Genomic DNA, 26,213 nt, shown 5'->3' on the forward strand with positions numbered 1-26,213 from the left:
AAGTCCATTTCCTCTAGACATAACTCTTGCAATTTTTTATTTTTTTGTTTTCAAGGTGTTTAAGGTTCTGAAGAACACCTTTGGAGGCCATGTTAAACACACATCATGCCATCTGAATATCAACCTAAATGTCCAATCAAAATATGGATCGCAGTTAAAATATGGGAAAAACGAATGGGTCTAATCTAAGGGTACACTCAGTTAATGTTCCACAATTAACTGGGTGTATAGTGCAAAGGTTTACATATCCTTAGAGCACAATGAAGACAGACATTTATGTTATATTTATATGTTAAACAATATTTAGTGTGTTTGGAATTGTAATACTCTGGACGTTGCATTCCCATAAGTGACAGAAGTCGTGGTCACTACATGCTCACAAGAGATAAACCAGTAAAGTGACCAGTTTGGTTTCACAGATGTTCTTTCATTTTTACATTTGAGAAACTTCATTCATTTTGAAGACACTGCCCCTGTGCTCAATGCTATGTCCATGAACCCATGGATTACTAAAAGGTATAGTGGAAGAATTTGAGATGACTCCACAGAGCCCTGACCTCAACCCCACTGAACACTTTTAGGATAAACTGGAACGCTGACTGCAACCCCGAGCCTCCTGACTTGACCTCACTAAAGTTCTTGTAGCACAAATCCGCTCCAGTTACGCTCCAAAATCTTGTGGAAAGCCTTCCCAAAAGCGTAAAGGATATTAAAACAGCGTCTGCATTACTAAATCAAGGAAATGTTCATATGGCTGGAATTGTCAGGTCAGTTATATTTTGCTTATATAAAGTTGCACCATGGCATCAACATACTCTTACTGATTTACTAAATGTAGCACAAATATCATTTTACGTTCCTGTAACACATAAATGCCAGTGTTTCCATCTGATCTGATTCTGTTCTATAAAAGCTCTGAGAAGTTTCAGACAGTTTACAGAGATCAGTGCAGTGATAGAGAGACAGTGCACCTGTTGCATCTCTTGCTATAAAAGGCCATGGATTGTCAAGGTTCAGGTGTCTAGCTGTCACACCAATTTATCTTCCTTCCCTCTCCCTCTCATAACTCATCTCCTCTAGAGTTCACCCTTTAAGCAATGAATAATGTACCATTTGAATAGTCCACCCTGAGAGCTTTGAGAGCTTTTTTTGGTGTATATTGTGTTTTTAAGATGAAACATGAACTTGCAGCTCGGTATAGCCCAATCAGACCATTATATCAGTGTTAACTTCATGAGGAAATAGCGTTGCTAATTATGAGTTATACTATATGAGTCTATTTTTGAAATTATAGTTTGGTATAGTTTAGAGTATTAAGTGTGCACTGCACTCACATAACTATACACATGTATACACAATGCTAGGATTGTCTACAATTTTATTCCAGATTTTCTCTTGAAATCCTTTGACTAATTGCTTATTTACTATTTACACTGTTCTATATAGATCATTACATATAGAGGGTCAGCACTAGTAGTTTTTGGACACCCGACCACGGACCAGATTTAGTCCATGTCTGTCGGGATTCGCATGTTCAGCACGTTCAAAAGCATCCTCATGGGTGAGAAGGTCAGGGGTGCAGCTGCCATTCCAGTTCATCCCAAAAGATGTCCAGTGGGGTTGAGGTCAAAGCTCTGTGCAGGACACTCATGTTGGTCCATTTTACGGGAAATTCTGTGCAATTTGGGGAAGACCCACATATTGTTGTGATGGTCAGGTGTCCACAAGCATTTGGCCATATAGTGTACACTGGATTTACAGTGTACTGTGGGTAATGTGTGGATATATAATATAATATACAATATGTGATTGTATATGATGTCCACTAAAAGTCTAGACAACACTATAAAATGGCTGCACCCCAAACAGGGCACTATGTGGTTAAGGTACAAATTCAGACAAGGAATCAGATTGTAACTCACAATACAGATGTTAACAGATGTTTTTTTTTTTTTCTTTCTTTCTTTCTTTCTTTATCCTTAAAACCCTAGGTTATTACCAACATGCCTATCAAGTTAGTACCATGCCACTGTGTGCTGTAGTGCTGTGTCATTTATATGTGCATGTCTGAGTCTCTGGCATGTTTAGGCCTTTGGTTTTTGTGCAGTCCAGTCAAAATATGTCTATTAGAGTCAGTGAGTCTGTGATTAATCTCGCTTTGTAGAGTAGAAAACGCAGAATCTGTCTGGCTCAAACCAGCGTATGCTTAATGTATACTGTATGTCAGTGTGTGGCGCCGTGTCGTGTCGTGTCTTGCTGTGCTCAGGAATGACAGGACTGTAGAGTGGATATACTGATGATCTGTCTAGCTGCATGTTTGTCATATTCAGAGATTACATTCAGATCACTGGTTGTGGCCAGCATGATGATGACATAGAAGTGACAGTGTTGTGACAAGAGTTAAGGCCAGAATTTATGGTTGGTAGTTGACCTGTGAAGGATGCTTTTTATTCTGCTATTTAAAGGAGCTCATTTAAATACATTGTAATGCTAATTTGAACATATAATTCAGATTGTTGTTGTAAATGCATTAATCATCTTACCTCATTTAGGCAATTCAAACTTTTGACATATCTAAAAGACACTTGATTTGAAATTAAGAATACATAGAGCAATAAATAAAGCAAGAAATCTGATGACTCATTCATAAATTGGTTCTGTAGCTCCTTTAAAGCCTCCTTTTCTGTAAAAGAAACTTTTACGCTCTCTTTCCTGCATGTCTTATCTTCTAGCGATCACTGCCCCACATCTTTATCTTTCCTCTCTTATTCCTACTTCATCCCTCTTTCCTCTCTTTTATTTATTTATTTATTTATTTATTTTATTTTTACCCCACATTCAACTAACTCCACCACCACAGCAACGAGTATGTACCCGCTTTCAACCCCACTGCCCTTAAGGACACAGCTCTTTCCACCAACAAGCCCATTGAAGTGAAGGGGCCGGGAGGCAAGGCTACCATCATCCACGCCCAGTACAACACTCCGATTAGCATGTACTCTCAAGACGCCATCATGGACGCGATCGCTGGTCAGTCTCAGGCCAGAGGGGCTGAAATGTCCGGGTAAGACCAAACGCACCGCCTTGCCTTCCTCTTGTCTTTTCTCTCCTGCTTGCATGAGCCGTCCTCCCTTTGTGCTGGTCAAATAGCTGTGCTTGGTTCAGCTGCTACCGTGTGCTCTAGATTTTCATCAAGATTCTCTATCTCATTCACCCACTCATTTCTCTTAATGGTTTAGTTTGGATACATACAGGGGAATTCTGAATGGATTTAGTAAGACTTCCTGTTGCTTTGAGTGTGTACAAAATGCTGGGGAACATAGTAATGAACCCTACTGTTTTTGTGGATATTAACTTTTGTTATTAATGAGTTAGATGTGCAGTTTTATGTACACAAAAGTTTGATAAAAGCTTATGATTGAATTTTATTTCTAAGTGCAAATAGTTAAGTTTAATGCCTGTGTGTGTATTTAAATTAATAGTATTTTTTTTTAAACTTGTTTAAGAAAGCTTTTATATTCAAGTCGTTTTTATTTAGAGAAGCACTCGCTTATTTGGAAACGTTTTTGGAACTCCTGCATGAAGCTGGTAGAGAACATGCCAGACACACTCAATAATTTTGATTTGTGTAGCTTTTTTTCGGTCCCTGTCCAATTTCATCAGTGTTGTTTCAATTATTGTTATTCTGAAATAGTGAAGATGACCCTTCTTTAAGTGTGTCCGATACTTTTGCTGTCAGTGTAGATGCGTTGGTTTCATGAAATTAGAGTAGTTTGTCCTTTATCAATCACCTTGGGGAAATTTGGTAATGTTGTTAAACCCTATAGTTAGAGCGGACTCGTACTGGATGAGTTGAGCGCTTTCTAAAAGCTAGATCACAACAAAATAACTTGATGTTGTAGCCCAAGTTTAAGCTTAGAATTAATGTTACATGTCTGATTATTATTATGATTTATAACATTCACGATCACATGAGTTTTGGTCTTGTTTGGTATGTGAATGCTGTATGTTGTACATATTACAGCTTTAGTGAGACGCTCTTGGTTTAAAAAACAAAAACAAAAAACAACTATGTCCCTTTATGTATAACCCTTCACAGAACCCTTTCAAAACCGTCTCTGATAGTGAAAACCTTCTGCTGTGGAGATCTACCTTGAACCTGTAAGAGCTTCACTAATAAATGGGGTTCCACGTAGAACTCCTTTTAAAAAGTTGAAACCCTGACCTGTCCAAAGAACACACAAGGAACACTTTTTTGTACTGTATGTGTGTGTGTATGTGGTGTATGTCTGTTACTTGCTAAGACAATACTGAAGATATTTAGTTTCTGTAGGAAGCTACACAAAACAATTTCATAAATGTCTCTCTGCTGGGCCAGTTAGGTCCATCTCATTTCACACTCTTCCCCTCCTCACTCATGTTCATCTATGGCTCCACCCTCTCTCTGTTTCCCTCTGCTGCCCCTCTGCTGCCCCTCTGCTGCCTCGGCTGGGTGATTTTCCCAGCGATGAGGCTCTCCCTGGCTCTCCCCTTTCGTAAGTAGCTCAATTCACGTATTCATTATTCACTTTGGCCATTCATTCTCCCACAGTGCAGTCTCTCTGTCTTCATCATCATGCAACTCCGCATGTTCAAACACCTCATCTCTAAACCCTGACAGACTTTTCTCTTCTGTCCGTCTCTCATACTCCCATTGTCTCCAGGTCTGAGTTTGAATTATGTACTTGATGTTGCTCACAAGAACATACATTATTTGTCACCTTCATTCCATATGGGCTAATATTTTTTAACCCCTTGCAATTTTACCAATTACCCCACTAGTTAGTTCTCCTCTAGCAACCTGGGGGCTAACACCTGCTTCCTCAAATTCTGCTGCTCATGTACACACTCAGAAGTAATTGGTTAGTGTCATTCTGACTGACAGGAGACAGTGACACTTCATCATGACCAGTTTTTGACTCCTGTCTGTGGATGTTGAACACTCTTCTGTTGTAGTAGCATTAAAATTGTGGAGGAGGGTCTGTTGAAATGGGCTTTAGTAATTTTCGCTCTTTGGTGTGTTGATTGTTTCATGATTTTCTTCACTTACATGTCAAAAAAATGAAGTGTGGGAACCACAATATCACTGCTTAACTCTGTCATCTTTCTGGGCAAGAGATTAATGTGAACCAAATGTTTGCACTGGTAGCGATACCCTAGACAAGCTTCTGCTGATTAGAAAGCAATCATGTCCCATGCCTTTCCTCTTACGTTTGTCAGCTTATGCTAAAAAGTGCTGCCTTTTCCCTCTGTACCTTAGTAAGTGAAAAAAAAAAAGACAAATTAAAATAGTACAGCAGATAAAACCCAGTAACTTTACCTTTGTTAACACTATGACATCTACTAATACACATTTGTTAGTAAATATCACAATCAATCAATTTGTAGTTAACCCAGTCACGCAGTACACTCACGTAAACCTCGGGCCGTGCCGGCTGAGGAGTGTGTGCTTTACGGTTGCGGCTCTCTCTGTGGTTGCAGTAGTCTGCCTGTTAAAGAGCGTGTTATAGACAGTGCTTCCCCAGTGTATCAGGCTGTGAATTCCAGCGGAGAAGTGCTGGAGCCTGCTGAGTGGGCACGGAGAGCCGCTCACATGCAGTCCAAGTCCTTCCGCCTTCTCGCCCACATCACCGGCACTGAATACAGTGAGTGTGCACTCAAGACTTCTCCATACACACACTCGTTGTTTAACTCGTTGTTTGTTCTATTCAGGACAATAAACTATCATTAATAATAATAGTTGAACATTGTAAAAAATAACAAAGCTCAATAATAAAGACACGGTTCTACTGATCAGAAGATTCAAATCCTGGCATCGCCAACCTGCCACCATGAGCAAGGCCCTTAACCCTCACCTGCTCATCTGTATAAATGAGATCAAATGTGAGTCAAATGACATGAATCTAATGAAGGTTTTCAGTGATTCATTTTAATTACGTTAAGTGCATTGTAGTAATAAATCGGTTTTCTACAGTGCCAAATATAATATATATATAAATCTGAGAGATTATAAAGATTATATTCCAACAGTTTAAATGACATTATTTTATGTAGATTTAATTTGGTCCTTGGGATAGGCAATGTCTTTGATTAAGTAGCTGTCTCATTTGATGTCTTCTGTGACATTAAACAATGTGATGTTACGATCGAGTAATTCATATTTTATATTCGTGCATGTAATATTTTTCCAGAATAATTTTAGTGATGCGTCATGATAACGTCAAACTGTCAGAAGTAATACTGCTCCTAGCTTATGTTGTTTTACACACACACACACAATTCCATAGTTATATTTAAGATTTGAATGCCAATAAACTACAATATGTGCTTAATTGAACAAAATGAGCTGAAATTACAGTCCATTAAATTTAAAAGCTGAGGTGTTTCATATTAGAAAATCTCATTATTTGCATTCCATGTGTCAGAATGAGATGATGTGCAGGTTTTTGTAATAAAATTCTAATTCCAAAATTCTAAAACAGAGAGCAATTATATATATATATATATATATATATATATATATATATATATATATATATATATATATATATATATATATATATTAAATTAATATACATTAAATATATATATTATTAATTTTTAATATAAATTAATATACATTAAATTAACAGCAGTTGCTCTAAGTAACTGGTTAATTAATTAATAAACTCATTATGGTAAAGGATTACAGGTCTCTAATATTCTTCTCTCTTTTCTTCTCGCTCTTTTTTTCTGCAGTGCAAGACCCAGATGAGGAAGCTCTTGCCAGAGCGAGGTAGGCAGCTAGCAGCAGCATCTGGTGGCCAAAGACATCGTATTATTGACTTGTTGAGAATAAACATGATTCGAAACAAAGGACTGACCAAACTGCACCAACATATCCTGACCCCTCGTTCAGCACATTTTAAAGTCATACAATCACGAGTGTAAGATCTAACCTTAGATAGCAGAGTTCTTATTTAAGGACGAATGCTACAGAACGAGCAGCGTATTTGAACACTCATATTGGAGTGGAGGTCATCATCCCTAACTCATTTCTTCTTTCTGTCTTCTCCTCTTTTCTTTCTCTGTCTGTCTTTTCCTCCATACCTCTCTTTATGCCACAGGGAAATATTTGAATCAGGAGCCAAAGGCCCACGTTTTGCCAAACTGAAAAATTGGCACAACGGCCTGTCTGCCCAAATCCTTAACATAGCACCCTAAAGAGCTCAGGACAGACAGCGGTAGGGAGATGAAGATGATGTCATGGAAAGTAGACAGGCAAAGCATGTGAGAGAGAAGGACTGAGAGAGAAGACAACGTTGGCACATTCAGCACAGTCCCATGGACAGATTTCTTGTTCGTGCTGTATACTCTCTCTGTGCTGTGGCTGGATCGTAGAGCGTTTGATGGAATGTCTTGGCCGTTGTGTAATGTTTTCTCCTGCTGTCTCTGTACCTGAGTCTGTGATAATCAGCAAATAAAAGCTGTCGGACCTTTTAACTGAAAAACTTCAGGCAGGTTTCTCTGCATCTTGCTTTATTGAATTTGCTTGTTTAAATCTGCAAAAAAAAAGGTCTGGATTATTAAATAAAAAAAAATAAAAAAAAAAGGGAATGTGTCTTTAGTTGCTTATACAGTATTATTTAATTATTGATAGGCAAAGCATCCCTTCACCAAAAGATTAAATTTAACAACTTAATTAATCAACTGCTCATAGAGATTATTAGGTCTGTACGTTTTTATTCATTTGCTTGTGTAAAATTCAGTCCAATATTATAGATCGTGTGACTAGTGTAAGTGCATTGTGATTGGATTAGTGAATAAATTTACTGTAAGAAATGTACTTGTTCTTTGATTGCTGAATTATTGATTACTTAGATTAATAGCAAGAGCAGATACTTAGTGCTCGTAGCATGCAGTACAGACACGTGACCTTCAGCTTCCAGCTTCTTTTTTGCAGATCTTAAGTAGAAGTTCATAAAAACACATGGTGCTAGACAGAGTTATTAAAAGCCTTAGACATATCTGTTTCTTGAAGGCACTTGAAGTTAATCCAGTCTTTCCTTTATTTAGGAATACAGACTTTGCCACTAAGCTGTTCTGAGAGTTTATAGTTGAGTACAAAGGTTTGCATTCCCTGACAAAAAAAAAAAAAAGATTTAAAAACCTCAATTTGGATTTTGCTTCCTGAAGATATTGCATTCACTTTAAAGAAACCTTCACACAGAACCGAATTAAATATATTTCTATTGACTTATATGTTGCTGAATAAATAAATATGTGGTCAGTCAGATTTAAGTGAAAAAAAATTACATATAGTTTACATAAAAATATTCCTTCAACATATTTCTTACTTATTAGACTGAATGGTGTAGCGTGAGTGTGACCAATTCACTCAGTACACTGAAGTCTCATGAGGATGTAGAATAACGCAGAGATTAGGTGGCTTTTGCAAAACACCAGCATTGTGGGTTTGATTCTCAGCTCAGGTGTTCACTAGCTGTTCGATTTTATTCAGGGGTTTTAAATGAACGATGTTGGATGAACGAATACTAATGGTGATCAAAATTTGTGTTTCTTTACTGATGCTGTTGCTAAGTTGGTGGCGTGTTATTGTTATTCTCTAAACATGTTAACAGTTGTGTGCTTAGCTGATGTCACTGAGGAAAAAATGGCATCGGTCTCAAGCAAAGGATAAAGGTCTTGTTTCAAAAGGGTGTCTTAACTTGCGCACCATTTTCCAGAAATATTCAATGTCTTATTAATGAAAAATCCAACATGGAAGTTAGTGGACAGAACAAACAGTGAACCGAAAGCCTCTTAGAAGTTTACATAACCGTAAGCACAGTGAGGTTGATGGGAGTATTAGCATGAAAACTTGCTACACTGGAGAACAGTGTACAGATGAGGGAGCTGGGTCGACTTAAGAACTAGGTAGAGAGGAAGTAATATCCAATTCATTTCAAAATAAGTTGAACTTGGACGGCATTAAAAATGTTATGAAGATTAATGCGGAAGTTGTTCAGGGTTTATTTATTCCTGTAACATCTGTCTCCAACTTCTTTCATGTTCCCTGTGCAGCTTTTATGAGCAGTTGTAATGAAAGGGTCAGCCATTCTTTTAAAGAACTTTGCTTCATGCCATGATTCACCCACTGTGTTTCTCAGTAATGATTTTATCTGTAGATTCGTGTAAACTATGTTTTTAGCTAAAACTGATTTTTAGATACATTTCTTTTATACAACAACAGAAACTATAGAAGATGCAAACCTTTGCACTCAACTGTAGATTAGCTGTAGAGTTTATATTTATATTTTATGAATAGCTGTATTTTAACACTGTTTGGTGAGATATAGTACTTTTTGACCAGATACAGTGTAAGTAAAGAAAAAAAAAACAAGGCTTTTCAAGCAGTTATTATAGGAACTGAACTAGATTTTAATCCTGGGAATAGCAACATTTCTGTAGAACTGCTTTTGTGGCTGAGGACTTAACAGAGAGATGGAAACCATACAATCTCTGCACCGGTGGCCATCTGGGCTTCCTTCCAGCAAAAGAGATAATAGAGTCAAGAAGAAAATCTGTATTTGCGAGTAGAGAGTCGCTAAACCTTTCAAGATCTTGTTTCTGAAGGTAATTCTGCTTGTCTGGTTGTAACAGGGAAATACTGATGGCTGTGCCATGGACTGTTGTTGTTGTTGGCTGCTGTTTGGTCTTGGTTTAAATCGATGCCACTACTAAACTGCTTGGCCATTCTCATCCAGGCATCTTCTGTTTCGGCTGAGCCTTCATCCACAGCACATGCATGCGCTGCATGGAACTTCACCTGAACGTGTGTATCTTGATGGCTGACCTTTCTTCTGGTCTCCTTTTCTTTTCCTCTTCCTCATCCTGTCATACATACATGCACAACATGCCCCTTACTCATCTATCTCTCTATCTCTCTATCTATCTATTTATCTATCTATCCATCTATCCATCTATCCATGTTAAGTTAGACATTAACTTCTTAATGTCATAAAATTCAAGACACAAGTTGGACTATTTTTTATTTTGTTTTTGCTTCCAGTAGTTTAGATCAGACATTCCTTATTTCTATTTTATAAGTTATACTGCTGATAATTGTATTGTTGTCTACTATATTTTTAAATGCAGATTTTAATGATTTAAAATGATTTTGAATCATTTTAAAATGATTTTTTTGAAATCATTATTGGTAGAACATTTGCTTGTTTTTGTTCATTTGTTGTAATTTTTCACGCATTTTCGTAACATCATATATTTCTTTTATCTGTACTGTAGTGATCTATGTACTAACATCCCATCAAATATCTCTCTAAACTCTCTAAACTCACACTTGGCATTTCTTTCCATTTGTTGTATATTGTTCTTTCATCTGTCCCTGAAATGTCTTCCTGTGTCCCATTCATTCAGCATGATTACACTATCCACCTTTTATAATCTCTATAAAGCACTTATTCATTTAGACATTGTTGTAGATATCCAAGGTTTATGACCTCGTTTGTTTGTTTTTAATGTAGAAGTTGAATTTATACGAGTTTGTTTAAATATAATTTGGCTGTACGGACACTTACTGAGGCTTTAATGGCTTTCCAGGCAGATCTAGTTTAAGGATTGTATGTGGGAATTAAATTCTCCTGGTGTACCACTGCTTCATACTACTGAATACTTTAATTGGTTTCCACAAGAAAGAAAAACATCAGCAGTGCAGTCGAGTGCTAGTCCAGGATTGAAACTGATTCTGAGGAGCGTTCAGTTTGGAAAAGGTGAAACTGTTACAAGAACAATGCAGGTCTCAAGAGTAGTATTCTGGGCATGTGCCTTGGAAAATTAGTCAGCAGGTGGAGCTGTATTGCTTAAAATGTCAGACTTTAGCTAGACGTATTTCTTGTCAAAAATGGAATATTTTATACAAAGAACAGGGCTATCTATCTATCTATCTATCTATCTATCTATCTATCTATCTATCTATCTTTAAAATCATTTTAATGATTTTAAAATCATTATTGGTAGAACGTTTGTTTTTGTTCATTTGTTGTAATTTTTCACACATTTTCGTAACATCATATATTTATTTTATCTGTACTGTAGTGATCTATGTACTAACATCCCATCAAATATCTCTCTAAACTCTCTAAACTCACACTTGGCATTTCTTTCCATTTGTTGTATATTGTTCTTTCATCTGTCCCTGAAATGTCTTCCTGTGTCCCATTCATTCAGCATGAATACACTATCCACCTTTATAATCTCTATAAAGCACTTATTCATTTAAATTCAGTATTCATCCATCTATCTATCTATCTATCTATCTATCTATCTATCTATTTGTATTGATCTATAAAGCTATCTATATATTTGTCTGTTGATCTTTCTACAGTATCTATCTATCCATCTATCTATCTATCTATTTATCTATCTATCTATAAAGCTGTCTATCTATTTGTCTCTGTCTGTCTGTCTGTCTATTTGTCTCTGTCTGTCTGTCTATCTATCTATCTATAAAGCTGTCTATCTATTTGTCTCTGTCTCTCTGTCTGTCTGTATGTCTATCTATTCATCTATCTATCTGTCCATCTCCATCACAGTAGTTTTGCACACTTTGTGTCTGTGTGCTTGTGTATGTTATGTAGTAATAATCAGCCAGAACCTCGTGTTTGTGCCGAAGTAGAAATAGTTCTTGTTCTTGTTTTGTGTTCTTGTGTGTCCTGTTCTCACTTCTCACTTCTTCCCTACTGTCATTCTGCCTCCACTCCACTAATGAGAACACATGTCCTACATACACCCACTGAATACACCTAACACACTCGCAGCTTACACACTCATCCTACACATCTAGTCATCTAGAACACTTCAAACCGAATAATCCAAGTTCACCTCAGAAAGCAATTTGTAAAGACCAGAGACCATAGTCTCTACTCCGCTCTCGTTCTGTCTTTGTCCTGCTTATTACACCAATGGCTTTGTTTATATTGAGAATTTGGAGAGGTGGTTGTGTGTAAGAGGGGTCAGCCATCAGTCCACCACCATGCTGCTGCTGCTAAACGCCTGCTGTTCATCTCCACTCCTCTGCCTCCGCACCACTTACCGACATACTGTATATTTATCAGCCAACAGATTTAATACTGAAACTAGTTTGTTTTAGCCACTAAAAAGGTATTTTGTGTTGCACTTACATTCACTTCAGTCTTCCCTTTTTACCCACACATCCATTCACTTTCTTTTGGTTCCTTCCGACCTCCATTGACTGTGTTACACAATTCAGATGATTCTGTAACAGAAACAGCACAGCTATGTGAGAAACATTAAGAGTTACTACTGCGTTGAGGGGATGTATTTTCAGTTTAGCTCACTCTTGCCCAGCTGTGATGAACAGTTTTGAAAAATCTCTCCAAGTCATAGATTCTCTGTTCAGAGGGAAATGTAGCTACAGTGTTGTTGAATTCTTGGCATCTTTTGCAAATACTGTGTGTTACAGATGGTGGATTATAAAAAGGTTTTTCTGAAGAATTAGGTGCCAAAAATACAAAGGTCTCAAAACATCAGGAAGAGGTTTCTAAATTTCAATAAATCAGGGTCCAAAAAAAAAACAAGGCTAGACAGAATATATATATATATGTATATTTTAATTAATTAATCGATCGATCAATCGATTGATTGATTAATTGATTAATCGATTAATTAATAAGCAAGCAAGCAATGATAACACATTAGTAATTATAATAAGGGTTTTAAAGTAAAGTTTTTATAGGCAGAAAAACAAAATTCTGGTCACAGAAACATCCGGTAAGGTTTCCCAGGCTACCACATTATTCTCCTATAAGCTGTGAGAATGTTTATTGCCTTATGTAATGGTTGTAAAGATTGTATTCTAGATACAATTAAGTGTGGACAAAAAAAATCTATTTAAACCTGCATAAAATTCCCCGATCCACTCACACGATGAAGTAGCTTTGAATACAGCCCTGTATGAGTGTCCACTGGATCCATTCGTAACCTGTATATGCTTACTTTATTTACAAAGGGTGCCAATAATTTACAGCAAAGCACTCTAAGCCCACAGATCTCTACTTGCTCAACCTATAGTAGGTCTTCAAAGTCTGGGTGAAGCGTGACGTATCCTACGCATTTTATTTCACTATTTCTGTAGCGATTTGTGTTTTAGTCATCTAGTCTTCATAGTTTTCATTTATTTCTTTTACCCCTCCTTCCCCTTAACCTGCTTCCTTGATGGATATCCTAGCACTTGACTGAGGAAAACTGGGTCCTCTAACTTTGCATGATGTTAATGCAGAAGTGCGCTTGCTGTTTAAAGCATGTAAACGCACGGTGTTTGTTGCTTGTTTTTATTCAGACAGACACTTGACACAAGGCTTGCTGTTTGTCTATATGTATAAGGCTTTTTTATGATGTCAATGCATCCTATGCAGTACGCCTGTCCAGCATGCTGCGGTCTCCACCGGCACGGCCCATGTCGCTTTGTCCGCTTCTGCATCTGCAGCTTTGCCCAGTCAGCTGGCCGCCAATCAGGTGCCTGAGCAGACTGCTAAACCTGCCTCTGTAGGCTCTAGCCACGTCAGGTAATGCTGCATGCTTCCATTTTGCTTGTCATACCGTGTCACTGCCTACTTTCCTGTGGTTTGTTGTTTTTTGACCTCAGGTATGTGTGTGATTTATAATAAACCTTTTGTGTGATGTTTGAGGTTTAAATTAAAGCTTCATTTGTGATTTTTTTTGATGGTTCATATTTTGATGTTTGTAAATGTGTACAAGTGTTCATGTACAGTAGGTCAAGACCCATGGATTTGGCTCCTTAAATTTCTAGAGAATGTTAGATTTCCTGAATCAAGAGATTGTCTAAATAGTTAGATTAGAAATCTTTGAAGGTATTGAGAGTTTTGCAGTCAGGAACAGATCCTACGTGAATGAAATCATAGTGCATGTCTGCTGCAATTCAGTCAGTCACCCAGTCCAATTAATGCTGTAACTTTTATTTGAATTGATTTTTAACTCTTAACATGTTCAGCTTTTTTTTTTAACTGCAATTACAGTCCGATGCTGCTTCCATACTACATCAACGTATCATTATTACTATATACATAATGTGGGTGTTTTTTGCTTAATCAATGATGGTTCCTTTTCAGCAATCTTGGAGCTCATACACTGGTTAATTACTTAATCATTTTTGACCGAGACTAAGGGAGAAAAAACAAACGTTTAAACTCTTGCACAGCATTTTATGCCATAGCTTAGCTTGGTTTTGTGTGAGTCCGCTAGTAGCAGGTCATAACATTGCAGTTCCAGACCCCACAGGTGCTTTCCTCATCAGTCACTGATCCACTGGCTTTCATAACTCTTTTATAACTCTGTCTTCTGCAGCTTTGTATCATCCTCTGAACCACAGGCTGTATCTCAAGCTGACCCTGTGGCTCACGAGGCCTCAGAGGCCCCTATTCACCCCCCTGAGGGGCCACGCCACCTGTCGCTTGCTGCATCAACCATTTCAACTGCTTTGACTACTCAATCTAGGTACACTCGGCCCTCTATCCAAAACGATGCCGCTCATTTTTACCCACACCACTCTTTTTCATGTGGAAGATGTATAAGTCTAGTAAATGGTCCGTTTTGATAACAGAACTCAAAATCACCTAGCAGTTTACAACAAAACGTGCATGACCGCTAGACCTTTGTTATAATAAGCAAATTGACAATCATGTATGTATCTCCTTCTGTTGTTAGCCACTATCGCCATCTCGTGTTTGGTAAATCTAAGCATGACCAGCAGCTTAGATACATACTGTACTATAGGACAGGGCTAACAATCTTGCTCAAAGTAGCTAGGTTATTAGCTGGCTTACTTTCTTTTAGGGACGTTAAAGTCTCAACTTAGAAGGCCTCATCCATTCCTAAACCACTCCTGTAATTCGCACCCTGAATATAGTATAAAGGGTATCCACTGTTAGCGACTTATATTCCTCCACACATTCAGTACATTCACATTCAGCAGCAAGAGAAAGATGTAACTCTAAACTGAACCTCAGTCAATCTTTCATGCCTCTCTCACTGGCTCCCATTAAGAAACCATGTGTATCAGAAAGGGTCGCCGCCCACCTCTGCGCTGGATGCCCTGCCAATCACTCCCTACTTCCGCAGCAGAGCTTTGCCCAAACGCAAGCAATCAGGAAAAGCAAAGAAAGTGAGGTACAGACATCCATCTGGCTTAACTTAGTAGAGGGTTGTGCAGAGTGGCTGAGGATGCTGGGATACAGGGCTACAAAATACAAGAAGGACTTCAACAAAACCTGATGAATCACAACTTTAGCTAGCGATTTTTTTTTTTGCAATCTGGCCATCCAAAGAGTTTCATGTGCTCTACTGCCTTGGCCCAAAGGTTTTGTGCTAAATTATAGTTTGGCTTTGTAAGAAACCATTAAAGGATAAAAAGGGATAAAATTCTAAAAACCTTGACTTTAAAAGAAGCACTGATTGAGAGATTGTGGTATGACTTCTTTTCTACAAATCAGCTGATCATTTCATTTAGTATAACAACAATAAATGAAAACGCAGGATGCGTTCTACACTCAGGGGCCACATTAATAAGAACACCTGCACACCAATTATCTAATCGGCCAGTCATGTGTCAGTAGCGCAGCACAGAAAATCGTACAGTTACGTCTAGTGTTAATTTTGTCAGACGAGACGAAATATGTTCGTCAACAACCTTTTTTTCATGACTATGACGAGACTGCACCACTGTCCAAAAACGCTGACTAAGACTAAATTAACATGCATTATTGTTGACGAAAAAAGACGAGGCGAAAATGTTTTGTATAAAATCTAAACTAACTTCGCGCTGTTTAGTGTGTGCATAGAAAGAATTCGTCCACACGCTGCTCAAAAAAAAAAAAAAAAAAAATCCTGAGCGCAAGTCCACCCTAGGTCTAGGCAGGCTTTTTGTGTTAAATTATATTTCCTGTCGCTGCGCAGCCTCCTTTATTGTACATGACAGCTTATGTCCCGATGACCGGTCTTTGCATTACGATTAAAAGCAGTATCAATAAAGTAAAAAATGTGATGTGCAGTCAAGTTCGAGTGTATGCACTGTTTAAACGAGTGTTCTCAACTTCTCACTGATACTTTTGTGATTCGCGGTCTGTAAATAGGTTGTATTTTAGGCCCACAGTAAAGTAGGCCTATTCTTTTCAGTTTTTCTGAGTATATTTATTTTATTTCCGATTTGAACAGAAACGTGAGACACAAGGCAACCAAAACAGTTTTAAAAACCTTTGTAACTTAAGTTGTCAGTCGGAGTCTAGTCTGTTGGGCCCCAGTTTATGAATTGTGTTGTTTAAAGTAAAATACTCTTCAGAACAGGTTAATCATTTGTGAATGTGTCTCCTAAATCAGAAATTGAAAACCAGACACGTTTAACATTTGCATTCAACAAAAATCATTCAACAAGTGTATTTTGTCAGGTAATTGACATTTAACCAATGTTTGAGATGTGTGAAACACTTTTTTTACTGAAATGTTTATCAGTAATAATCTCAGTAATAATGTGTTATTTTAAAAAAAGACTAGAATTTTTTGACTAAAACTAGACTAAAATTAAAAGACTTTTAGTCGACTAAAACTTGACTAAGATACCTTGAGGTTTCTTTTGACTAAAACAAGACTAAAATGACGGGACTTTTAGTCCACTAAAACTTGACTAACAAAAAAAGATATGTGAATGACTAAATATGACTAAAACTAACAAGGACATTTGGCACAAGACTAAGACTAAATTAAAAATAGGTGACAAAATTAACACTAGTTACATCAAGAGAACGTTGTGTCAAAATCCAAGGAGTTCAGCAGATTCTGAAATATTCATCCAACAACCATGCCATAGACGAAGTCACTGAGATCACATTTTCCCCCTATTCTGATGTTTGATATGAACGTGAACTGAAGCTCTTGACTTGTATCTTCATGACCTTATGTACTGCGCTGCTATCACGTGACTGGCTGTATGGATAACTGCATGAAAGGGCGACGGTTCAGGTGTTTTTCCGGCGAGTGTATGATGTCACATAAAATACATCAGTAACCTCTGTGGTGGTGATAACATCAGAAGGCCTGGATGCATTTGCTAAGGCTGTGATTTTTACACAAATCATACTTGCCACTTTTTAAATGCATCATTTTTATCCTCAGGGTGACACAAATGGTGTGATGTCACAATACAGTATCCCGGTGTGACAGTAAGAGTGATTGTAGCGTACAGCTCCACCATCCCACGCTCACCAGTATTCACTCTGCACGTCCCCTGCACTCTGCACACACACACACACTCACAGACACACACTCCGTACTAACCAGCAGCTCTTCATTAACTGTAAAAGCCATTGGCTTGAGTTTACTCAAATAGCATCTGGAAAATATTTGCCTTTGTCTCATTTGAATGTGTGTACATTTTGTTTATTAGTGCAAACAAACTGCTAATTAACCCCTTAACGTTCCAACCGTTTATCTTAAAACTGCTACGAATTGTTCAGCTAATTCATACTTATGATATGTTAAGAGTAATGTCTGGATGCAACAAAGGATTCTGAAAAATTAAGGGGTTACGTTAAATAATGACATCTCAAATGAGTCAAGACAGTGGCGGCAAGATTTTTTATTTATTTATTTTTTTCCTTCCATGTACTTTCATTAAAAATTACTGATTTCGCTGACAATGTTGAAATCTGATGGAGGCTTCACGCATGCTTCTTCAATGCTCCTGCTCTGCTTTGTCTTTGCTTTATGACTCCATCAACCCTCGAGGTTGATGCAGTGTGGACTGGAGTGAAAACGAAACCAGTGTGGGGTGATGACATTTTGTTAAACATGTTAAACATATGCATAGATTTGTTCATATGTTTGCTTCTACCAGTTAAGACTGAAGACTGATTTTAATGTAATATACAGCTTCTCTGTAAGCACACACTAGCTATATGAAATGAGAGAGTTGTTCTAACCAGAATTAGCATATGCTAAGGCATCTAAAATAAGGCAGTGCAGATGGTTGTGTTGCCGCCTCACAGCTCCTGGGTTTTCAGTTTGTTCCTGAGCTCGGATTACTTTGTATGCTAGGTTTTGCATGTTCTCCTTATACCCGAGTGGGTTTCCTTTGGGTTCTCCAGTTTCCTACAAACACATATGGTGAATTGGTGTCTATAAATTGCCATTCGCATGCCATCCATGCTATGAATTTCCACCCAGTATACCTGAAACAGCCACTGGATCCTAACCAAGATAAAGACGTTACCGAAGGTCCAATGAATGATTACAAAAATATGCTTTTTTTCCCCCTTTAAGAGTCATTACTTTAGATTTGTTATTGAATCACAACACTTCTTTCATATTTGGAAATACTAATTTATAATACTTCCCCAAATAATGCTCTGACAGTAATAGAGTATCTTTTAGTGTATTGTCCACTTCTACCTCATGTCTTCCATTTCAAAGTTTTATCAGAATGTCCCATGGAACATTATAGCAGCTCTGAAACTCTGGACTATGATACCACCATTAATATATTGTGGTCCTTCATGGAAGATTGTTATACGCGCACTGGCTACTTTAACAGTAACACCTGAAACCTACACCGTCCAATCGGCCAATCACATTAGGTACAGGCTCACAACAGGGGCTGGATAGTTTAAGATCGGAAAAAGGATTTTTTTTAAATCATCTTGGCTGATAGGAGTGGAACCTTATATTTCTTCTGCTGTTGTAGACCATACACCATAAGATTTGACATGCTGTGTGTTTTGAGATGCTTTTCTGCACAGCTCGAACCATTCATTAAGGGGTTTCAACCAACAGAACTGCTGTTCACTCAGAAGCTCAGCAACAGTGTGAACATAAACTGTAGCTCTTGGTCTGCATTTACATGATTTTTAAGGTATTGTGCTCCTTCCTTCACACGATTTACACGATCCAGTCAATACTTTCCTGAATGTGCAAGTATACAGATGTTTCTCTTAAAGTGGCTGGTGAGTGTATATTAAAGCATTGTGCTGTCATGTATTTTACAATGCCGACTACATAAAACTTTACCGTGGTGTCTAACATAATGGTAACGATTGTTATTACACTCTTAACCATGACAGTATCATGGATTTACTGTGGTGTTTCTGTTTAATCTTATATTACAAATGACAATTTACAAATGACCGAGATAGCACAGTTTCTGTAAGGATTAGTAATGAGACAGTCGCTTTAGTCAGCAAGCCAGTGATGGAGAGCTATTTCCTGTTTGGCTTGACAAACTTGTGTACATGGACACATCAGTATATGTTTGTTTAGTTCATGCTGAGTGAGTGAGTGAGTGCATGTTTTCCATAGATGAAATGCATTTTTTTTTCATCCTGTTTTGTTGCCATGTTCACTTATACTGTAACATAGTGCAGTGACTTTCAGACATCTGTTTTGGCCACCGTCAGGCCAAGCAGAGCCAGATATGAAAACATCTGCCTGTATGTGCATGTAAAGGAGCAACATACTGTATGGTTTATGAAAGAAATCTGATCTGATATACAGTGCAGTACAACTACATAAATTACTGGATATATAAGTTAGACTACTATCATGTAAGGAAATGAGTTACCGTGGAACGGTTTGCTTACTGAATACAATCGTAAGACGAGGTAATGGATAAAGTTGTATGTCGAATGTATACAGCTATGGGTGTACATGGCTTTTTTGTGGAAATCTCAGTATTTTGGATGCTGCCACTTTCTCACACACTTGCACTATCACTTTCTTTCACTGTTTGCATTGTAGCTTCACCATGCAGTCCTCATCCAGTTTCAGATCACAATACCAAACCTCCGCTACCAGGTACTGGTTCAGCACTGCTTCTTCTCCAGCCCTGCAACTTTCTTTCTCTCCCTCCATAACAGTGTCAGAGTAAATAACAAACCTTGCTCTTCCCTCCCTCCCTCTCTGTTCCTAGCCTGCTGACTCTAAGGACGATACTTATGCTTTAAAGATGTTCCTTTAACCATTTGTCTTTTAACCCTTTCTGACCAGTATGTAAGTGTGAAAGACCTGTGCTGACCGTGTTTTACTGTGATAATGGCATCTCTAATTTATTTATTTATTTCTATTTAAACACTGACACCAGGCTCTTCTACTGTTTAAGAAACAATACTAATTTTTTACCTTAAAACAGATGAACAGAAAATCTCAGGTAGGTCATGTGACACCTGGACCCCCTCAAGTGGATACGATCAACCATTTTTGTGTTTATTTTTATATGTTTTTATAAGTGTTTTTGATACGATGATTGTCTAAATAGTTAGTAATCCAAACGGGTGTGATGTCAGTCCATGTATTATCTTATTATTTTTATTTTTATTTTTAGCAGCCAGTATGCACAGCAGCCACCTATGCAGCAAGCTCCACACGTTCAACAGCCTTTTCACATTCAAAACACTCCACCCCTTCAACAGGCCCCACCCATGCAGCAGAGCTCCATTCACATCCCTGTAGGTCCACCTTCAACTAAAGTCAGTACTGCCACCACTGTACCTACAGCTTATCCCAGTGCTCCCGGTAACTACCTCACACTCAATCCAGCACACTTGTATCGTGTTAAGTTTTTTCTGAAAGACATAAAATCACACATGAGGGTCTATGTTTTGATATCAACAATAACGGACACAAAGGCATACTTAAGTTTTTTTTTTTTTCCCGGATCGATAAATCCAGATTATATGAATATGCAAACTAGTGCTTCAAGGCCCTCATTTGCATATTGAAATCTGATAGGATCTTATACTTTCTAATGTAATAATACTTTGCAATAAATCAGCCTCTTCAGTGATTATTTGTCTAAATGCTTTAGTGACACATTTTACAATGGCCAGTTTGTGAACTTAGGATTCAGAACTTTCAGGTTGTTTGTGTGTAAAATGGTTCATGTCAATAAAATGAATGAAATTGGGGCATAGAAGCCGTTATTATCACCACATATACATTACAGCACAGTGGAATTCTTTTCTTTGGAGGATTAAGGGCCCTGTACAATTGCCCAATAGTGGCAGCTTGGCAGTGCTGAAGCTTAAACCCTGACCCCCTGACCTTCCAATCAACAACCCAGAGTTTTAACCACTTGAGCCAACACTTTCCCAGTTTTTAAATATCCCACCTTATTAGGATGCTGAGGTCAGAGTGCAGGGCACTGTGTGGCACCTCTGGAGCAGTTAAGATTAAAGGCCTGGCTCAGGGGCCTAGCAATGGTTGCTTGGCATTTCAGAGACTTGAACCCTGACCTTCCGATCAGTTCCCAGCACCTTAACCACTGAGCCACCACATTGTAGAAACCATATAACAAATCTAATGTGTTTTCAGAACAACATTTCTGGATGTTGTCACATTTATGGCTCTGGGACAACATTTTATATCAGTTGTTTATTCTTATTTGTTACAGATAAAACATTTCAGGTCATATGTAATTTTGTTTATTTAGAGGTTGACTTAAGGTAGCCTGTGAGGTGATGAGGCCAGAAATTGAACTGAAATGGCTGGGCCTGAGGAAAACAGGGTGGGCAAGGGTTTAATAAAAACTCATGCTAGCACAAAGGCTAGTAATTATGAGATTGATTCAAATCAGTTCACAATGTCAGATGTTTACTGTAACACATACACACACACACACACACCACACACACACATTTTGTAACAGACACAGCAGATAAAAAAACACAATGCATTAAGTAATATAGCTCATCTACAGGCATAACCTGAACACAACAAAAAGGGTACCAGAGTGCGTTAAATAGTACCTAACATTACATATCCACTAAACCCACAAGTGCTTTTGTTACAGTTTGTATTTTTATTGCGAATGACATTGTTTTAGACTTAGATCTTGTATATCTCAACATACTGCGCTTCTGATCTTCGAGCGTTAATAGAAACCCGAAATACTTTTCATCTTGTAATATTCTCTGATTACAGGGTGTGAGTTTCAGGGGCAAAGGGCACAGCGTGGTGTCCATTTCAGTGAAGGTAAACTCTCTATTGAACTAGCCTGTTACACAGCTTCACATTGTCCTGAACAGTTTATATCGGTTGCTGTGCAGTGTCACCTAATTCAACTTTTTAAAGTGCCATTTCCTAGTGAGCAAGAACTTTTTATGTGTGTTAATGTTAAGATGGCTAATGAAATGAGGCCTCTAAGAGACAGTCTCAATATAAGGCTCTAAGAGGAGGGTCCCAAATGAGGGGTCTAAGCCTAGGTCCCTAAAAAGGGCTCCAGAAGAGAGTCAAGATCTCAAAAGAGAGTACTACTAGGAGGGCCCTAAAAGAGAGTGGTAAGAAAAGGGTCCCAAAAGAGAGTGCTAAGTGAAGGGTCCCAAATGAGGGGTTTAAGATGAGAGTCTCAAAAAAGGGCTCCAATTGGAGGGTCTCAAAAGAGAGTGCTAGGAGGAGGGGACCAAATGTCAGCTCCAAGAGACAGTCCCAAAAGTGAGCTTTAAGAATATTATCCTAAAATTGAGCTCTAAGAGGAGGGTCCCTAGAAAGGGCTCTCAAAGGAGAATCCCAAAAGATTATTTAAAGAGAGGGCAATAAGTGTGAGTGCCAGAAGAGGGTACTAGGAGACTCTGAGGAGTCCCTCGGTTGTGCTCTAAGAGACAGTCCTAATGCTAAGACAGTCCCAAAAAGGTTTTGATTGTAAAGCAGTTTTGATCAAATTGGAATCACTTGTCCTGTTTCGTTACTCTAAAAAAGTAACTGGAAAAAAGTTGGAAAAGATTATCCCAACAAAATTAGTATACAGCATTGCTGCCTGCACTGAAAGAGAAACATTAGTAATTTTTAAAAAGGTATTGTTCATAAAATTTAGGATGATTCTGGGTGTCTGAATATTTTTTATTTTTTCTCACGTAGCCCCAGTTCAAGCCCCTCATCCTGCCCCAGTTCATGTTCCTCCTCCTGCCCAAGTTCATGTTCCTCCTCCTGCCCCAGTTCATGTTCCTCCTCCTACCCAATTTCATGTTCCTCCTCCTGCCCCAGTTTATATTCCTCCTCCTGCCCCAAGTAATTTTTCCGCTCCTATTCCTACTGCTCCTGTCCCAGGCCCTGCCCAATCCTCAAGCAGACCCCCCTGGGTCATGGATGACACTTTTGCCCATAAGTTTGAACCCAGCAAGACCACCACCAGCATCTTAGTGCAGCCTCTTCCCACTGCAGCCCCACCACCTCCTGCCTTCATCCCCAACCCTTCTTCTGCCCCTGCTGCCCTCAGCCCTGCCCCAGCACCTGCTATCTCTGCCCCTTTCCCTCCTGTGGCTCGTGGCGTGGCACAGAGAGCGGAGCGCTTTGCTGCCAGCAACAGGACCCCGATGTGTGGGTCCTGCAACAACATCATCAGGTGCAAAATAATAAATATACACACACATAATCATAAAGCACAAAAAGCTCATACAGTTGACTCAACAATATGTAAAATTCTATTATTTTTAAACTACTCACTCTTCCACTGTAGGGGGCCCTTCCTAGTGGCGCTGGGCCGATCATGGCACCCGGAGGAGTTTAACTGCCATTACTGCCACACGTCACTGGCTGACGTCAGCTTTGTGGAGGAGCAGAATAATGTTTACTGTGAGAACTGTTATAGGGAATTCTTTGCCCCTACCTGTGCCCGCTGCAGCACTAAGATCATGGGAGTGAGTTCTAGCACCTACATGCAAAAAAGACACTTAATCACCCACCTAGTTCTAAACATGGTACATGTGTAGGAAGTCACTCTGCCCACTGTGTCCTAAACAGGAAGTGATGCATGCTCTGCGGCAGACCTGGCACACTACCTGCTTTGTGTGCGCTGCATGTGGGAAACCGTTTGGAAACAGCCTCTTTCATATGGAGGATGGAGAACCTTACTGTGAGAAAGGTAGTGTGAGAATGGAAGACCTGCTCTATATGATGTTTTCTGGTAGTAATGAATCTGGTGTCTAACTATTTATTCCATTTGAAGGATCGTGTTATTCCTTGCTGTACAACTTGTCCACTTATATGTGCTCACAATTAGACCAACCCTTATATTTATTTGTAGCTGTATCTGTTCATCCCTTATAACTTGCTATGAAGTGAACATACAGTATGAGGAAAAAAAAGCATTTCATATGAACCTGAATTTAATTTTACTCAGGCGATCGAGTTTAATTTTTTTCATTGAGCTTTTCACTTAACTAGAATTTGATATTTCACATTACACATATAGATCTGCAATATTATGTGTGTTATAACATTCCTGGATAGAAGAACTTGAAATAAAATCATCTGCCAAATGAATGAATTTCATCTTAGGATATAAATCTACGGTCCTCATCTTAAAGGAATACTCAATCATTTTCAACGTGATCTCTATCACGTGTATATGTAGCATTTGTGCGATACCCAGGCAAGGCGCTAACCCAGCCACGGAAGAGTTAACTCTCAGTCCAGGTCCCAAGCCCGGATAAAATAGGAGGTAAAATTGTCTGACGTAAAACCTGCACCAAATCTAATATGTGGACCATGTGTTCTGCTGTGGCGACCCCAAACAGGAACAACAAGAAGAGTAGTGTGATGAAACCCGTCACAAATCAAGAGCTTTGCTGTTATCACTTATGTTATAGCCGCTATTGCAGTCCTTTCCCTGCTTTCTCTTGAAAACAAACAAATGTAGGGGGGCACGGTGGCTTAGTGGTTAGCACGTTCGCCTCACACCTCCAGGGTCGGGGTTCGATTCCCGCCTCCACCTTGTGTGTGTGGAGTTTGCATGTTCTCCCCGTGCCTCGGGGGTTTCCTCCGGGTACTCCGGTTTCCTCCCCCGGTCCAAAGACATGCATGGTAGGTTGATTGGCATCTCTGGAAAATTGTCCCTAGTGTGTGATTGCGTGAGTGAATGAGAGTGTGTGTGTGTGCCCTGCGATGGGTTGGTACTCCATCCAGGGTGTATCCTGCCTTGATGCCCAATGACGCCTGAGATAGGCACAGGCTCCCCGTGACCCGAGGTAGTTCAGATAAGTGGTAGAAGATGAATGAATGAATGAACAAACAAATGTATAACATCCTCCAACCTGAACACTTTCCAAAGTGACAGCAACAGTGAACCTCGTGACTCCTTCCAAAATTATTAAATAAATGCTCTTTCAAAACATCAGGACATGTTGCTGATTAAATGTTTTTATTTTTGAAATAAAAACCTGTATTTCTAAAAAAAAATATTTAAAAAAAATTACTTTACTAATATTTTTTATGTATTAATTAAATTAATAAAACATGTCTTGAACTTTTTGATTATTGGTTTTCGATTACATGAAATTTGTATGAAAGTCCCTGGGAATGAGCTGTTGTAATGACGCGTCATAAGGCTGATGATCCATTTGCAGCTTTATTGAACGAGCTCGTACACCACAGGCAAGGTCAAAGTCGGCAAACACAATAACGTAGCGAAGGCAGAGCTCGTAGTCAGAAATACAGGCAGAAGGTCAGGGCAGGCGGCAAACAATCAACAAACCAAAAGACAGAAACAGAGTAGAAAAAAGCGGGACTAGAGACAAACAGGAAAACGCTCAGAATGATCGCAATGGCTGATCGAGACTTCGCACTGAGGTCAAGTTCAAGTTCAGCTTGTATAGCGTGGGAAATAGGAAACAGGTGGCGGCGTAATTAGTCCCGGTGCTGGGATTATGGGAACTGCAGTCCGGAAAGGACTAGTACTCCGGAGACGCTTCTCTGTGTTGGTGCTCGGGAGGCGAGGCAGGCGCTTCAACCGTGACAGCTGTGCTTATAGAAATAATATTAGAATGTGATAAGTTTAAAAAAATTAAAGAATCCACAAAAACAAAACCCGATTATTTCAAATAAATGTTTCATTACTTCTGTAACAAATTCTCAACCCTCCGCTTCCCTTAAGTGAAGGTTTTAAGTTTTGTATTTTCTGTATTTCCACCTACGTGTTTTTTTTTTTTTTTTTTCCCTCAGATTATATTGCGCTCTTCAGCACTAAGTGTCACGGCTGTGATTTCCCAGTGGAGGCTGGGGACAAGTTTATTGAGGCTCTTGGCTACACATGGCATGACACCTGCTTTGTGTGTACGGTAAGAACAACTTGAAATATTTCAAAGAAATATCTGCTTTCTGTT

At 38.7% G+C, this 26,213-nt stretch overlaps 1 protein-coding gene across 14 annotated transcripts in view; it reads left to right on the forward strand.

The window, feature by feature from the left end:
• Positions 1-26,213, forward strand: part of ldb3a (LIM domain binding 3a) — a 51,647-nt gene that overhangs the window by 22,499 nt on the left and 2,935 nt on the right. For 3 of the 14 annotated variants that reach the window (XM_060872837.1, XM_060872836.1, XM_060872834.1), the window contains 11 exons: positions 1,992-2,014; positions 2,861-3,064; positions 4,506-4,535; positions 5,521-5,684; positions 6,778-6,814; positions 20,441-20,631; positions 22,039-22,089; positions 22,972-23,455; positions 23,570-23,750; positions 23,854-23,974; positions 26,053-26,168. In XM_060872837.1, the coding sequence (XP_060728820.1) occupies positions 1,992-2,014; positions 2,861-3,064; positions 4,506-4,535; positions 5,521-5,684; positions 6,778-6,814; positions 20,441-20,631; positions 22,039-22,089; positions 22,972-23,455; positions 23,570-23,750; positions 23,854-23,974; positions 26,053-26,168 (1,602 nt within the window). Of the gene's footprint in view, positions 1-1,991; positions 2,015-2,860; positions 3,065-4,505; positions 4,536-5,520; positions 5,685-6,777; positions 6,815-7,145; positions 7,535-13,472; positions 13,623-19,857; positions 19,915-20,440; positions 20,632-22,038; positions 22,090-22,971; positions 23,456-23,569; positions 23,751-23,853; positions 23,975-26,052; positions 26,169-26,213 lie in introns of those variants that run through there. The other 11 variants (XM_060872843.1, XM_060872838.1, XM_060872845.1 and 8 more) reach the window with 11 other exon arrangements.

This window comes from Tachysurus vachellii, chromosome 6, assembly GCF_030014155.1.
Source record: "Tachysurus vachellii isolate PV-2020 chromosome 6, HZAU_Pvac_v1, whole genome shotgun sequence".
NCBI lineage: Eukaryota > Metazoa > Chordata > Actinopteri > Siluriformes > Bagridae > Tachysurus > Tachysurus vachellii.